This window comes from Oncorhynchus mykiss, chromosome 3 (genome assembly GCF_057628025.1).
Source record: "Oncorhynchus mykiss isolate SJ-2025 chromosome 3, ASM5762802v1, whole genome shotgun sequence".
Taxonomy (NCBI): Eukaryota; Metazoa; Chordata; class Actinopteri; order Salmoniformes; family Salmonidae; genus Oncorhynchus; species Oncorhynchus mykiss.
The window spans coordinates 9,795,033-9,811,913 of NC_143024.1; the positions used below are offsets into that span (position 1 = coordinate 9,795,033).

General features: G+C 44.0%; 1 protein-coding gene across 2 annotated transcripts in view; it reads right to left on the minus strand.

Moving 5' to 3' along the window:
- Positions 1-16,881, minus strand: part of LOC149984316 (beta-1-syntrophin-like) — an 86,582-nt gene that overhangs the window by 26,201 nt on the left and 43,500 nt on the right. For both annotated transcript variants that reach the window (XM_090220007.1, XM_090220001.1), the window contains exon 3: positions 13,841-14,048. In XM_090220007.1, coding sequence (XP_090076133.1) covers positions 13,841-14,048 — 208 coding nt within the window. The remainder of the gene's footprint in view (positions 1-13,840; positions 14,049-16,881) is intronic.

Below are 16,881 nucleotides of genomic sequence, written 5' to 3' on the forward strand. Positions count from 1 at the left end.
GAATACTCTCTGTCTGGGAGAAAACACACCACACCATGTTAGAATACTCTCTGTCTGGGAGAAAACACACCACACAGACCATGTTAGAATATTCTCTGTCTGGGAGAAAACACACCACACTGTGTTAGAATACTCTCTGTCTGGGAGAAAACACACCACACCATGTTAGAATACTCTCTGTCTGGGAGAAAACACACCACACCATGTTAGAATACTCTCTGTCTGGGAGAAAACACACCACACCATGTTAGAATACTCTCTGTCTAGGAGAAAACACACCACACAGACCATGTTAGAATACTCTCTGTCTAGGAGAAAACACACCACACCATGTTAGAATACTCTCTGTCTGGGAGAAAACACACCACACAGACCATATTAGAATACTCTCTGTCTAGGAGAAAACACACCACACCATGTTAGAATACTCTCTGTCTGGGAGAAAACACACCACACAGACCATGTTAGAATACCCTCTGTCTGGGAGAAAACACACCACACCATGTTAGAATACTCTCTGTCTGGGTGAAAACACACCACACCATGTTAGAATACTCTCTGTCTGGGAGAAAACACACCACACCATGTTAGAATACTCTCTGTCTGGGAGAAAACACACCACACAGACCATGTTAGAATACTCTCTGTCTGGGTGAAAACACACCACACCATGTTAGAATACTCTCTGTCTGGGAGAAAACACACCACACAGACCATGTTAGAATACTCTCTGTCTAGGAGAAAACACACCACACCATGTTAGAATACTCTCTGTCTGGGAGAAAACACACCACACCATGTTAGAATACTCTCTGTCTGGGAGAAAACACACCACACAGACCATGTTAGAATACTCTCTGTCTGGGAGAAAACACACCACACAGACCATGTTAGAATACTCTCTGTCTGGGTGAAAACACACCACACCATGTTAGAATACTCTCTGTCTGGGAGAAAACACACCACACCATGTTAGAATACTCTCTGTCTGGGAGAAAACACACCACACTGTGTTAGAATACTCTCTGTCTGGGAGAAAACACACCACACCATGTTAGAATACTCTCTGTCTGGGTGAAAACACACCACACCATGTTAGAATACTCTCTGTCTGGGAGAAAACACACCACACCATGTTAGAATACTCTCTGCCTGGGAGAAAACACACCACACAGACCATGTTAGAATACTCTCTGTCTGGGTGAAAACACACCACACCATGTTAGAATACTCTCTGTCTGGGAGAAAACACACCACACAGACCATGTTAGAATACTCTCTGTCTGGGTGAAAACACACCACACCATGTTAGAATACTCTCTGTCTGGGAGAAAACACACCACACAGACCATGTTAGAATACTCTCTGTCTGGGAGAAAACACACCACACAGACCATGTTAGAATACTCTCTGTCTGGGTGAAAACACACCACACCATGTTAGAATACTCTCTGTCTGGGAGAAAACACACCACACAGACCATGTTAGAATACTCTCTGTCTGGGTGAAAACACACCACACCATGTTAGAATACTCTCTGTCTGGGAGAAAACACACCACACAGACCATGTTAGAATACTCTCTGTCTGGGAGAAAACACACCACACAGACCATGTTAGAATACTCTCTGTCTGGGTGAAAACACACCACACCATGTTAGAATACTCTCTGTCTGGGAGAAAACACACCACACAGACCATGTTAGAATATTCTCTGTCTGGGAGAAAACACACCACACTGTGTTAGAATACTCTCTGTCTGGGAGAAAACACACCACACCATGTTAGAATACTCTCTGTCTGGGAGAAAACACACCACACCATGTTAGAATACTCTCTGTCTGGGAGAAAACACACCACACCATGTTAGAATACTCTCTGTCTAGGAGAAAACACACCACACAGACCATGTTAGAATACTCTCTGTCTAGGAGAAAACACACCACACCATGTTAGAATACTCTCTGTCTGGGAGAAAACACACCACACAGACCATATTAGAATACTCTCTGTCTAGGAGAAAACACACCACACCATGTTAGAATACTCTCTGTCTGGGAGAAAACACACCACACAGACCATGTTAGAATACCCTCTGTCTGGGAGAAAACACACCACACCATGTTAGAATACTCTCTGTCTGGGTGAAAACACACCACACCATGTTAGAATACTCTCTGTCTGGGAGAAAACACACCACACCATGTTAGAATACTCTCTGTCTGGGAGAAAACACACCACACAGACCATGTTAGAATACTCTCTGTCTGGGTGAAAACACACCACACCATGTTAGAATACTCTCTGTCTGGGAGAAAACACACCACACAGACCATGTTAGAATACTCTCTGTCTAGGAGAAAACACACCACACCATGTTAGAATACTCTCTGTCTGGGAGAAAACACACCACACCATGTTAGAATACTCTCTGTCTGGGAGAAAACACACCACACAGACCATGTTAGAATACTCTCTGTCTGGGAGAAAACACACCACACAGACCATGTTAGAATACTCTCTGTCTGGGTGAAAACACACCACACCATGTTAGAATACTCTCTGTCTGGGAGAAAACACACCACACCATGTTAGAATACTCTCTGTCTGGGAGAAAACACACCACACTGTGTTAGAATACTCTCTGTCTGGGAGAAAACACACCACACCATGTTAGAATACTCTCTGTCTGGGTGAAAACACACCACACCATGTTAGAATACTCTCTGTCTGGGAGAAAACACACCACACCATGTTAGAATACTCTCTGCCTGGGAGAAAACACACCACACAGACCATGTTAGAATACTCTCTGTCTGGGTGAAAACACACCACACCATGTTAGAATACTCTCTGTCTGGGAGAAAACACACCACACAGACCATGTTAGAATACTCTCTGTCTGGGTGAAAACACACCACACCATGTTAGAATACTCTCTGTCTGGGAGAAAACACACCACACAGACCATGTTAGAATACTCTCTGTCTGGGAGAAAACACACCACACAGACCATGTTAGAATACTCTCTGTCTGGGTGAAAACACACCACACCATGTTAGAATACTCTCTGTCTGGGAGAAAACACACCACACCATGTTAGAATACTCTCTGTCTGGGAGAAAACACACCACACTGTGTTAGAATACTCTCTGTCTGGCAGAAAACACACCACACCATGTTAGAATACTCAATGTCTGGGAGAAAACACACCACACCATGTTAGAATACTCTCTGTCTAGGAGAAAACACACCACACCATGTTAGAATACTCTCTGTCTGGGAGAAAACACACCACACCATGTTAGAATACTCTCTGTCTGGGAGAAAATACACCACACCATGTTAGAATACTCTCTGTCTGGGAGAAAACACACCACACCATGTTAGAATACTCTCTGTCTGGGAGAAAACACACCACACTGTGTTAGAATACTCTCTGTCTGGGAGAAAACACACCACACTGTGTTAGAATACTCTCTGTCTGGGAGAAAACACACCACACTGTGTTAGAATACTCTCTGTCTAGGAGAAAACACACCACACCATGTTAGAATACTCTCTGTCTGGGAGAAAACACACCACACCATGTTAGAATACTCTCTGTCTGGGAGAAAACACACCACACAGACCATGTTAGAATATTCTCTGTCTGGGAGAAAACACACCACACTGTGTTAGAATACTCTCTGTCTGGGAGAAAACACCACACCATGTTAGAATACTCTCTGTCTGGGAGAAAACACACCACACCATGTTAGAATACTCTCTGTCTGGGAGAAAACACACCACACCATGTTAGAATACTCTCTGTCTGGGAGAAAACACACCACACCATGTTAGAATACTCTCTGTCTGGGAGAAAACACACCACACCATGTTAGAATACTCTCTGTCTGGGAGAAAACACACCACACCATGTTAGAATACTCTCTGTCTGGGAGAAAACACACCACACCATGTTAGAATACTCTCTGTCTAGGAGAAAACACACCACACCATGTTAGAATACTCTCTGTCTGGGAGAAAACACACCACACAGACCATGTTAGAATACTCTCTGTCTAGGAGAAAACACATCACACCATGTTAGAATACTCTCTGTCTGGGAGAAAACACACCACACCATGTTAGAATACTCTCTGTCTGGGAGAAAACACACCACACAGACCATGTTAGAATACTCTCTGTCTGGGAGAAAACACACCACACCATGTTAGAATACTCTCTGTCTGGGAGAAAACACACCACACCATGTTAGAATACTCTCTGTCTGGGAGAAAACACACCACACCATGTTAGAATACTCTCTGTCTGGGAGAAAACACACCACACCATGTTAGAATACTCTCTGTCTGGGAGAAAACACACCACACTGTGTTAGAATACTCTCTGTCTGGGAGAAAACACACCACACTGTGTTAGAATACTCTCTGTCTGGGAGAAAACACACCACACTGTGTTAGAATACTCTCTGTCTACGAGAAAACACACCACACCATGTTAGAATACTCTCTGTCTGGGAGAAAACACACCACACCATGTTAGAATACTCTCTGTCTGGGAGAAAACACACCACACAGACCATGTTAGAATATTCTCTGTCTGGGAGAAAACACACCACACTGTGTTAGAATACTCTCTGTCTGGGAGAAAACACACCACACCATGTTAGAATACTCTCTGTCTGGGAGAAAACACACCACACCATGTTAGAATACTCTCTGTCTGGGAGAAAACACACCACACAGACCATGTTAGAATACTCTCTGTCTAGGAGAAAACACACCACACCATGTTAGAATACTCTCTGTCTGGGAGAAAACACACCACACCATGTTAGAATACTCTCTGTCTAGGAGAAAACACACCACACAGACCATGTTAGAATACTCTCTGTCTAGGAGAAAACACACCACACCATGTTAGAATACTCTCTGTCTGGGAGAAAACACACCACACAGACCATATTAGAATACTCTCTGTCTAGGAGAAAACACACCACACCATGTTAGAATACTCTCTGTCTGGGAGAAAACACACCACACAGACCATGTTAGAATACTCTCTGTCTGGGAGAAAACACACCACACCATGTTAGAATACTCTCTGTCTGGGTGAAAACACACCACACCATGTTAGAATACTCTCTGTCTGGGAGAAAACACACCACACCATGTTAGAATACTCTCTGTCTGGGAGAAAACACACCACACAGACCATGTTAGAATACTCTCTGTCTGGGTGAAAACACACCACACCATGTTAGAATACTCTCTGTCTGGGAGAAAACACACCACACAGACCATGTTAGAATACTCTCTGTCTAGGAGAAAACACACCACACCATGTTAGAATACTCTCTGTCTGGGAGAAAACACACCACACCATGTTAGAATACTCTCTGTCTGGGAGAAAACACACCACACTGTGTTAGAATACTCTCTGTCTGGGAGAAAACACACCACACCATGTTAGAATACTCTCTGTCTGGGTGAAAACACACCACACCATGTTAGAATACTCTCTGTCTGGGAGAAAACACACCACACCATGTTAGAATACTCTCTGCCTGGGAGAAAACACACCACACAGACCATGTTAGAATACTCTCTGTCTGGGTGAAAACACACCACACCATGTTAGAATACTCTCTGTCTGGGAGAAAACACACCACACAGACCATGTTAGAATACTCTCTGTCTGGGTGAAAACACACCACACCATGTTAGAATACTCTCTGTCTGGGAGAAAACACACCACACAGACCATGTTAGAATACTCTCTGTCTGGGTGAAAACACACCACACCATGTTAGAATACTCTCTGTCTGGGAGAAAACACACCACACAGACCATGTTAGAATACTCTCTGTCTGGGAGAAAACACACCACACAGACCATGTTAGAATACTCTCTGTCTGGGTGAAAACACACCACACCATGTTAGAATACTCTCTGTCTGGGAGAAAACACACCACACCATGTTAGAATACTCTCTGTCTGGGAGAAAACACACCACACTGTGTTAGAATACTCTCTGTCTGGGAGAAAACACACCACACCATGTTAGAATACTCTCTGTCTGGGAGAAAACACACCACACCATGTTAGAATACTCTCTGTCTAGGAGAAAACACACCACACCATGTTAGAATACTCTCTGTCTGGGAGAAAACACACCACACCATGTTAGAATACTCTCTGTCTGGGAGAAAACACACCACACCATGTTAGAATACTCTCTGTCTGGGAGAAAACACACCACACCATGTTCGAATACTCTCTGTCTGGAAGAAAACACACCACACTGTGTTAGAATACTCTCTGTCTGGGAGAAAACACACCACACTGTGTTAGAATACTCTCTGTCTGGGAGAAAACACACCACACTGTGTTAGAATACTCTCTGTCTAGGAGAAAACACACCACACCATGTTAGAATACTCTCTGTCTGGGAGAAAACACACCACACCATGTTAGAATACTCTCTGTCTGGGAGAAAACACACCACACAGACCGTGTTAGAATATTCTCTGTCTGGGAGAAAACACACCACACTGTGTTAGAATACTCTCTGTCTGGGAGAAAACACACCACACCATGTTAGAATACTCTCTGTCTGGGAGAAAACACACCACACCATGTTAGAATACTCTCTGTCTGGGAGAAAACACACCACACCATGTTAGAATACTCTCTGTCTGGGAGAAAACACACCACACCATGTTAGAATACTCTCTGTCTGGGAGAAAACACACCACACCATGTTAGAATACTCTCTGTCTAGGAGAAAACACACCACACCATGTTAGAATACTCTCTGTCTGGGAGAAAACACACCACACAGACCATATTAGAATACTCTCTGTCTAGGAGAAAACACACCACACCATGTTAGAATACTCTCTGTCTGGGAGAAAACACACCACACAGACCATGTTAGAATACTCTCTGTCTGGGAGAAAACACACCACACAGACCATGTTAGAATACTCTCTGTCTAGGAGAAAACACACCACACCATGTTAGAATACTCTCTGTCTGGGAGAAAACACACCACACCATGTTAGAATACTCTCTGTCTGGGAGAAAACACACCACACAGACCATGTTAGAATACTCTCTGTCTGGGAGAAAACACACCACACAGACCATGTTAGAATACTCTCTGTCTGGGTGAAAACACACCACACCATGTTAGAATACTCTCTGTCTGGGAGAAAACACACCACACCATGTTAGAATACTCTCTGTCTGGGAGAAAACACACCACACTGTGTTAGAATACTCTCTGTCTGGGAGAAAACACACCACACCATGTTAGAATACTCTCTGTCTGGGTGAAAACACACCACACCATGTTAGAATACTCTCTGTCTGGGAGAAAACACACCACACCATGTTAGAATACTCTCTGCCTGGGAGAAAACACACCACACAGACCATGTTAGAATACTCTCTGTCTGGGTGAAAACACACCACACCATGTTAGAATACTCTCTGTCTGGGAGAAAACACACCACACAGACCATGTTAGAATACTCTCTGTCTGGGTGAAAACACACCACACCATGTTAGAATACTCTCTGTCTGGGAGAAAACACACCACACAGACCATGTTAGAATACTCTCTGTCTGGGTGAAAACACACCACACCATGTTAGAATACTCTCTGTCTGGGAGAAAACACACCACACAGACCATGTTAGAATACTCTCTGTCTGGGTGAAAACACACCACACCATGTTAGAATACTCTCTGTCTGGGAGAAAACACACCACACCATGTTAGAATACTCTCTGTCTGGGAGAAAACACACCACACTGTGTTAGAATACTCTCTGTCTGGGAGAAAACACACCACACCATGTTAGAATACTCTCTGTCTGGGAGAAAACACACCACACCATGTTAGAATACTCTCTGTCTAGGAGAAAACACACCACACCATGTTAGAATACTCTCTGTCTGGGAGAAAACACACCACACCATGTTAGAATACTCTCTGTCTGGGAGAAAACACACCACACCATGTTAGAATACTCTCTGTCTGGGAGAAAACACACCACACCATGTTCGAATACTCTCTGTCTGGAAGAAAACACACCACACTGTGTTAGAATACTCTCTGTCTGGGAGAAAACACACCACACTGTGTTAGAATACTCTCTGTCTGGGAGAAAACACACCACACTGTGTTAGAATACTCTCTGTCTAGGAGAAAACACACCACACCATGTTAGAATACTCTCTGTCTGGGAGAAAACACACCACACCATGTTAGAATACTCTCTGTCTGGGAGAAAACACACCACACAGACCGTGTTAGAATATTCTCTGTCTGGGAGAAAACACACCACACTGTGTTAGAATACTCTCTGTCTGGGAGAAAACACACCACACCATGTTAGAATACTCTCTGTCTGGGAGAAAACACACCACACCATGTTAGAATACTCTCTGTCTGGGAGAAAACACACCACACCATGTTAGAATACTCTCTGTCTGGGAGAAAACACACCACACCATGTTAGAATACTCTCTGTCTGGGAGAAAACACACCACACCATGTTAGAATACTCTCTGTCTGGGAGAAAACACACCACACCATGTTAGAATACTCTCTGTCTGGGAGAAAACACACCACACAGACCATGTTAGAATACTCTCTGTCTAGGAGAAAACACACCACACAGACCATGTTAGAATACTCTCTGTCTGGGAGAAAACACACCACACTGTGTTAGAATACTCTCTGTCTGGGAGAAAACACACCACACTGTGTTAGAATACTCTCTGTCTGGGAGAAAACACACCACACCATGTTAGAATACTCTCTGTCTGGGTGAAAACACACCACACCATGTTAGAATACTCTCTGTCTGGGCGAAAACACACCACACCATGTTAGAATACTCTCTGTCTGGGAGAAAACACACCACACCATGTTAGAATACTCTCTGTCTGGGAGAAAACACACCACACCGTGTTAGAATACTCTCTGTCTGGGAGAAAACACACCACACTGTGTTAGAATACTCTCTATCTAGGAGAAAACACACCACACTGTGTTAGAATACTCTCTGTCTGGGTGAAAACACACCACACCATGTTAGAATACTCTCTGTCTGGGAGAAAACACACCACACCATGTTAGAATACTCTCTGTCTGGGAGAAAACACACCACACTGTGTTAGAATACTCTCTGTCTGGGTGAAAACACACCACACTGTGGGTGAAAACACACCACACTGTGTTAGAATACTCTCTGTCTGGGAGAAAACACACCACACCATGTTAGAATACTCTCTGTCTGGGAGAAAACACACCACACCATGTTAGAATACTCTCTGTCTAGGAGAAAACACACCACACTGTGTTAGAATACTCTCTGTCTGGGTGAAAACACACCACACCATGTTAGAATACTCTCTGTCTGGGAGAAAACACACCACACCGTGTTAGAATACTCTCTGTCTGGGTGAAAACACACCACACTGTGTTAGAGTACTCTCTATCTAGGAGAAAACACACCACACTGTGTTAGAATACTCTCTGTCTGGGAGAAAACACACCACACCATGTTAGAATACTCTCTGTCTGGGAGAAAACACACCACACCATGTTAGAATACTCTCTGTCTGGGAGAAAACACACCACACCATGTTAGAATACTCTCTGTCTGGGAGAAAACACACCACACCATGTTAGAATACTCTCTGTCTGGGAGAAAACACACCACACCATGTTAGAATACTCTCTGTCTGGGAGAAAACACACCACACCATGTTAGAATACTCTCTGTCTGGGAGAAAACACACCACACAGACCATGTTAGAATACTCTCTGTCTAGGAGAAAACACACCACACAGACCATGTTAGAATACTCTCTGTCTGGGAGAAAACACACCACACTGTGTTAGAATACTCTCTGTCTGGGAGAAAACACACCACACTGTGTTAGAATACTCTCTGTCTGGGAGAAAACACACCACACCATGTTAGAATACTCTCTGTCTGGGTGAAAACACACCACACCATGTTAGAATACTCTCTGTCTGGGAGAAAACACACCACACCATGTTAGAATACTCTCTGTCTGGGAGAAAACACACCACACCATGTTAGAATACTCTCTGTCTGGGAGAAAACACACCACACCGTGTTAGAATACTCTCTGTCTGGGAGAAAACACACCACACTGTGTTAGAATACTCTCTATCTAGGAGAAAACACACCACACCGTGTTAGAATACTCTCTGTCTGGGAGAAAACACACCACACCATGTTAGAATACTCTCTGTCTGGGAGAAAACACACCACACTGTGTTAGAATACTCTCTGTCTGGGTGAAAACACACCACACTGTGGGTGAAAACACACCACACTGTGTTAGAATACTCTCTGTCTGGGAGAAAACACACCACACCATGTTAGAATACTCTCTGTCTGGGAGAAAACACACCACACCATGTTAGAATACTCTCTGTCTAGGAGAAAACACACCACACTGTGTTAGAATACTCTCTGTCTGGGTGAAAACACACCACACCATGTTAGAATACTCTCTGTCTGGGAGAAAACACACCACACCGTGTTAGAATACTCTCTGTCTGGGTGAAAACACACCACACTGTGTTAGAGTACTCTCTATCTAGGAGAAAACACACCACACCATGTTAGAATACTCTCTGTCTGGAAGAAAACACACCACACAGAGTGACAGGCCACTGCTGTCATTTGCATGGGGGTTACTGGTGCAATGGAGGGAATGTTATGGACTAGAAAATACAATTTAGCAAGAGTGATAAGCACATAAAACTAACAGCAAAGACACAACCTTGAACGCCTTCAGCATTTTTCTCTGTGTAACTAAGTCTTAGTAACAAAATCTTGGTTATTTTTCACAGGAAGGCACTTAATACAGTTTATTCATCTTGGCCTGTAGATAAACTCTCAACTCCCAGACACCCAATACAACACCGGCTTGCATGACATTATACAGCATAACAATCCTCATTATGAAAGTTGCAGCACAATCCTCATTATGAAAGTTACAGCACAATCCTCATTATGAAAGTTACAGCACAATCCTCATTATGAAAGTTACAGCACAATCCTCATTATGAAAGTTACAACACAATCCTCATTATGACAATTACAGCACAATACTCATAATGAAAGGTACAGCACAATCCTCATTATGAACACCTAGTTACAGCACAATCCTCATTATGAACGCCTAGTTACAGCACAATCCTCATTATAAAAGCTTAGTTACAGCACAATCCTCATTATGAACGCCTAGTTACAGCACAATCCTCATTATGAACGCCTAGTTACAGCACAATCCTCATTATGAACGCCTAGTTACAGCACAATCCTCATTATAAAAGCTTAGTTACAGCACAATCCTCATTACGAACGCCTAGTTACAGCACAATCCTCATTATGAACGCCTAGTTACAGCACAATCCTCATTATAAAAGCTTAGTTACAGCACAATCCTCATTATGAACGCCTAGTTACAGCACAATCCTCATTATGAACGCCTAGTTACAGCACAATCCTCATTATGAACGCCTAGTTACAGCACAATCCTCATTATAAAAGCTTAGTTACAGCACAATCCTCATTATGAACGCCTAGTTACAGCACAATCCTCATTATGAACGCCTAGTTACAGCACAATCCTCATTATGAACGCCTAGTTACAGCACAATCCTCATTATAAAAGCTTAGTTACAGCACAATCCTCATTATGAAAGTTACAGCACAATCCTTATGATGAAAGTTACAGCACAATCCTCATAACCATGAGCCTCTTGTCTCACTATGAGGTCCTCAGCTAGTTGTGAGAACATGTGATTCTGGTGGCCATAGGTCAATCCTATAACATTACCAACACATGTTGCCAAGTAACCATATTAAAACACCATATACAGGCTCACAAACGTAGCTCGAACTAAAGCCTACACAACCACATAGTTAGTGTGTAACAATCATTCAATTTAAATGCTGCCGCAGTATAATTGGCTATAGTATGAGAGTGAATATAAAGTCTGTGGTTAAAGCCAGGCTCAGGACAGTTGCACAGAGAAACCTCAACAAGGCTGTAAAACAAGGATCCCCACCTCTCCTCTCCTCTCCTCTCCTCTCCTCTCCATCACACAGCTAAGTAGAGACTCAGACTCCAGTCTGTAGTGTGTTGACCATCACACAGCTAAGTAGAGACTCAGACTCCAGCCTGTAGTGTGTTGACCATCACACAGCTAAGTAGAGACTGACTCCAGTCTGTAGTGTGTTGACCATCACACAGCTAAGTAGAGACTCAGACTCCAGTCTGTAGTGTGTTGACCATCACACAGCTAAGTAGAGACTCAGACTCCAGCCTGTAGTGTGTTGACCATCACACAGCTAAGTAGAGACTGACTCCAGTCTGTAGTGTGTTGACCATCACACAGCTAAGTAGAGACTCAGACTCCAGCCTGTAGTGTGTTGACCATCACACAGCTAAGTAGAGACCGACTCCAGTCTGTAGTGTGTTGACCATCACACAGCTAAGTAGAGACTGACTCCAGTCTGTAGTGTGTTGACCATCACACAGCTAAGTAGAGACTGACTCCAGCCTCTAGTGTGTTGACCATCACACAGCTAAGTAGAGACTGACTCCAGCCTGTAGTGTGTTGACCATCACACAGCTAAGTAAAGACTGACTCCAGTCTGTAGTGTGTTGACCATCACACAGCTAAGTAGAGACTGACTCCAGTCTGTAGTGTGTTGACCATCACACAGCTAAGTAGAGACCGACTCCAGTCTGTAGTGTGTTGACCATCACACAGCTAAGTAGAGACTGACTCCAGTCTGTAGTGTGTTGACCATCACACAGCTAAGTAGAGACTGACTCCAGTCTGTAGTGTGCTGACCATCACACAGCTAAGTAGAGACCCAGACTCCTGAGTGTGTCAGATTGACGTTGTGCACAGGAACATGGGACGGCAGGCGAAACCTAGGCAGACCACTCCACTCCACACACGCTGAAAGGCTTTAGGCCCTTATAATTATTCACAGACTCCAGAAACGGCATCCCAAATGGCACCATATTCCCTATATAGTGCACTAGGGTGCCATTTGGGACTCACAATGGGGCAGGCAGGCAGTAATACAAGAGGAACTCATTAAGAAGCCTGGAAAGCATCCTCTGGCTTGGCAGACTGACTGACTGACTGGCTGACTGGTTGACTGACTGCCCAAAGTTCAGGGCTATAGTCTACTCAGTATTAGCCGTCTCGCTCGCTCTCTGCCAGGCAGGCCCTGACTAATAAGAGAGTGATGAAAGAGGATTTAGAGGAGGACGAGGAGGGGGGAAAACCTGGAGTCACGCAGGGAAAAGTCACCTGGGATCAATAGCTGCTGTACTGTATAGAAGGAACACTCTTCTGTTGGAAACTACTGCATCAGCTATACTGTATGAGGTTCCAAGAATGCTTGGCTCACTATCGTATAACTGCCTCACAAACATCACATATGAGTTATTATCAGAAGGTGGGCCGTGAAGGCATATTATAGATCTGATTCACAAACATCACATATGAGTTATTATCAGAAGGTGGTCTGTGAAGGCATATTATAGATCTGATTCACAAACATCACATATGAGTTATTATCAGAAGGTGGTCTGTGAAGGCATATTATAGATCTGATTCACAAACATCACATATGAGTTATTATCAGAAGGTGGTCTGTGAAGGAATATTATAGATCTGATTAACGGTGAGCACGTTTCTTTCATGTGTTTTCCTGCACCAACATTCAATAAAGTACAGAGTAGATCCTACCTTCTCAGCCAGCCAGCCCAGGTGTCTGATCTCTCTGCTCCCTGCGATTCCTGTTCTTCCCGTGTGCTCTTTGACCTCTGTGATGACCTTGTTGATGAGGTCAGAGGTCGCCGACTGCATGACCTCGAACCAGGCCTGGGCCGAGGCTGCGTCTCTACACCGTAACACCACCGTGTGCTTGGCGTCCGGAGAGTGCAGCTCCAACTGCCTGGAGGACACGCAAACAGACGGAGAGACATTCAGAAAGCTGTGAATTCGTTTTGTCACAGGCAAATAGCTCCCATAGCACAGCTTTCAGTGGACATGAGAAAAAGGCTTCTTCAATTCAACAAAGACTACTTCCCTTTGAAGGGGAAGGAAGATGGCCCCTGTGTGCTTGATGATGTCCTGAGTGAATGGAAATGATCCCAAGCACCACTAAAATACTGTTTCTCACAGCGTCTCTTCTTCTGGCTAAGATAAACATTTCCTTTGATGTACCTAGCACTGTGTACAGTGGGTATGTATTTATTTACAGACTTGCTTACTCATCATGGGTTGATAAAGTTTGGTTTGTCACTTGTGGGATGTGCAGTAAGTTTCAAGCCTTTTTGGTATTGGAAACATTAGCTAAGTATGTTATGAATACATTCTGCTAACAACAAAAAATAAATCAAATAAACAAGGTTGAAGGAAACCGTTTTCACCTCAGACCTGGGCCTTGAGTATGACCACTGTTGATAAATCTACCTGTCATGATGTCACAAACCACTAGATCAACTGCAGGTGCTCTCTCTCCTACTCGCCCCCACCAACCCTCCCCCCACTCCCCAGTCCCCCACCACAGTTAAAAATAGAAACCAGAGACTTGATTGAGGAGAAACAGGCTGGCTGGCTGGCTTGGCTGGCTGGCTGGTTGGCTGGCTGGCTGGTTGGCTGGCTGGCTGGTTCCTGGAAAGAGGCCCAAGCTCTCCCCCAGACCTGCTGAGTTCAAAGACTATTTGGAATCATTTTGTATACTTTGAGCGTTTGCTTTAGTCTGCCTGGAGTGCCAGATGGGTGGGCATTGCACTTACAAGCTCAATCAAGCACAACTAAAATATGTGAAAGACTTCAAATAGTATTTGAACCCAGGTGTGTTCTCCCCATTCAAGGCCCATCCACATCCAGGCAGGTCATCTCTCCAACATGGGACACTAACTGCTGAGCCATTAAAGAAGCCAAGGCCAGATTTAGAAAGTGGACTCACTGTGTGGCAAATCTTTCAATGCCTTTCCTGGTCAATGATGGTCTGTCTGCCTGTTCGTTTTCCACTGACAAACTGCTTTTTATTTGAGAGAAGAAAAACTGCTCGCAAAAGGCAAATATCTAGTTAAAATAAACATGCAAAAAACTGTTTTACACTTGAGCATCGTTTTACCCTCTCCCTCTCTCTCTGTCTCTCTCTCCCTCTCTCTCTGTCTCTCTCTGTCTCTCTCTCTCTCTCTCTCTGTCTCTCTCTCTCTCTGTCTCTCTCTGTCTCTCTCTCTCTCTCTCTCTGTCTCTCTCTGTCTCTCTCTCTCTCTCTCTGTCTCTCTCTCTCTCTCTCTCTGTCTCTCTGTGTCTCTCTCTCTCTGTGTCTCTCTCTCTCTCTCTCTCTCTCTCTCTCTCTCTCTCTCTCTCTGTGTCTCTGTGTCTCTCTCTCTCTCTCTCTCTCTCTCTCTCTCTCTCTCTCTCTCTCTCTCTCTCTCTCTCTCTCTCTCTCTCTCTCTCTCTCTGTGTCTCTGTGTCTCTCTCTCTCTCTCTCTCTCTCTCTCTCTCTCTCTCTCTCTCTCTCTCTCTCTCTCTCTCTCTCTCTTCCAGAGAGAGAGAGAGAGATGCGGTAAATCTGTCTGAGGAGGGAGGAAACTCTCTCCTCACCTGGCTGGGTAGTGTGGACGTCTCTCACCGAACAGCTGTTTAACAGCTAAATAAAGCTGTGAAAAGTGCAGGAAACTCTCTCCTCTCCTGGCTGGGTAGTGTGGACGTCTCTCACCTAACAGCTGTTTAGCAGCTAAATAAAGCTGTGAAAAGTGCAGGAAACTCTCTCCTCTCCTGGCTGGGTAGTGTGGACGTCTCTCACCTAACAGCTGTTTAGCAGCTAAATAAAGCTGTGAAAAGTGCAGGAAACTCTCTCCTCTCCTGGCTGGGTAGTGTGGACGTCTCTCACCTAACAGCTGTTTAGCAGCTAAATAAAGCTGTGAAAAGTGCAGGAAACTCTCTCCTCACCTGGCTGGGTAGTGTGGACGTCTCTCACCTAACAGCTGTTTAGCAGCTAAATAAAACTGTGAAAAGCGCAGGAAACTCTCTCCTCTCCTGGCTGGGTAGTGTGGACGTCTCTCACCTAACAGCTGTTTACATTTCCACTAGTGACGAGAGCTCTGCCCCTGTCTACCAGTCAGCTACAACAAGCCTGCAGCACACGTCCGGAACATCTCACATAGCAGCATGTGTGTTTGTGTGGTAACAGGCATCTTCCAGTATGTAGCTCTAAAGTACCTGAAGGTTGGCCTGTTGTTGTGTGTGTGCTGAAACGATGGAAGTACTTAATACACGACCAAAACATTGTAGTGACGCCAGTAAATATCACTCAATACAAACAAATGCTAGGTTGTGGTAGTGTGTTAGATGAACCTCTGTGTTTAGTGATTTACATCTGATGTGTTTTGGGACAGACTGGATAAAACATTCACTACTTTGATGGTTATATTGTCATGTTTGTTACTGTCGTTCTACTGTTAGTGTGATACTGCAACACTGACAACAGAGGTAAGACCTATGTGCTGTAAAAGTGATATTTAATTTTTGTTATAAACACAAAAAAAAAAGTATTTGCTTTGTTAATATGGGGTATTGTGTGTAGATTAATGAGGATTTTATTTTATTTTTTCATTTTGGAATAAGACTTTAACGTAGCAAATTGTGGAAAGAGTCAAGGGGTCTGAATACTTTCTGAATGCATCGTATGTGAGCCATATTGGCTCGTCATTAAGTAGGTTAGCTGTGGTCTACTGTATGTGAGCCATATTGGCTCGTCATTAAGT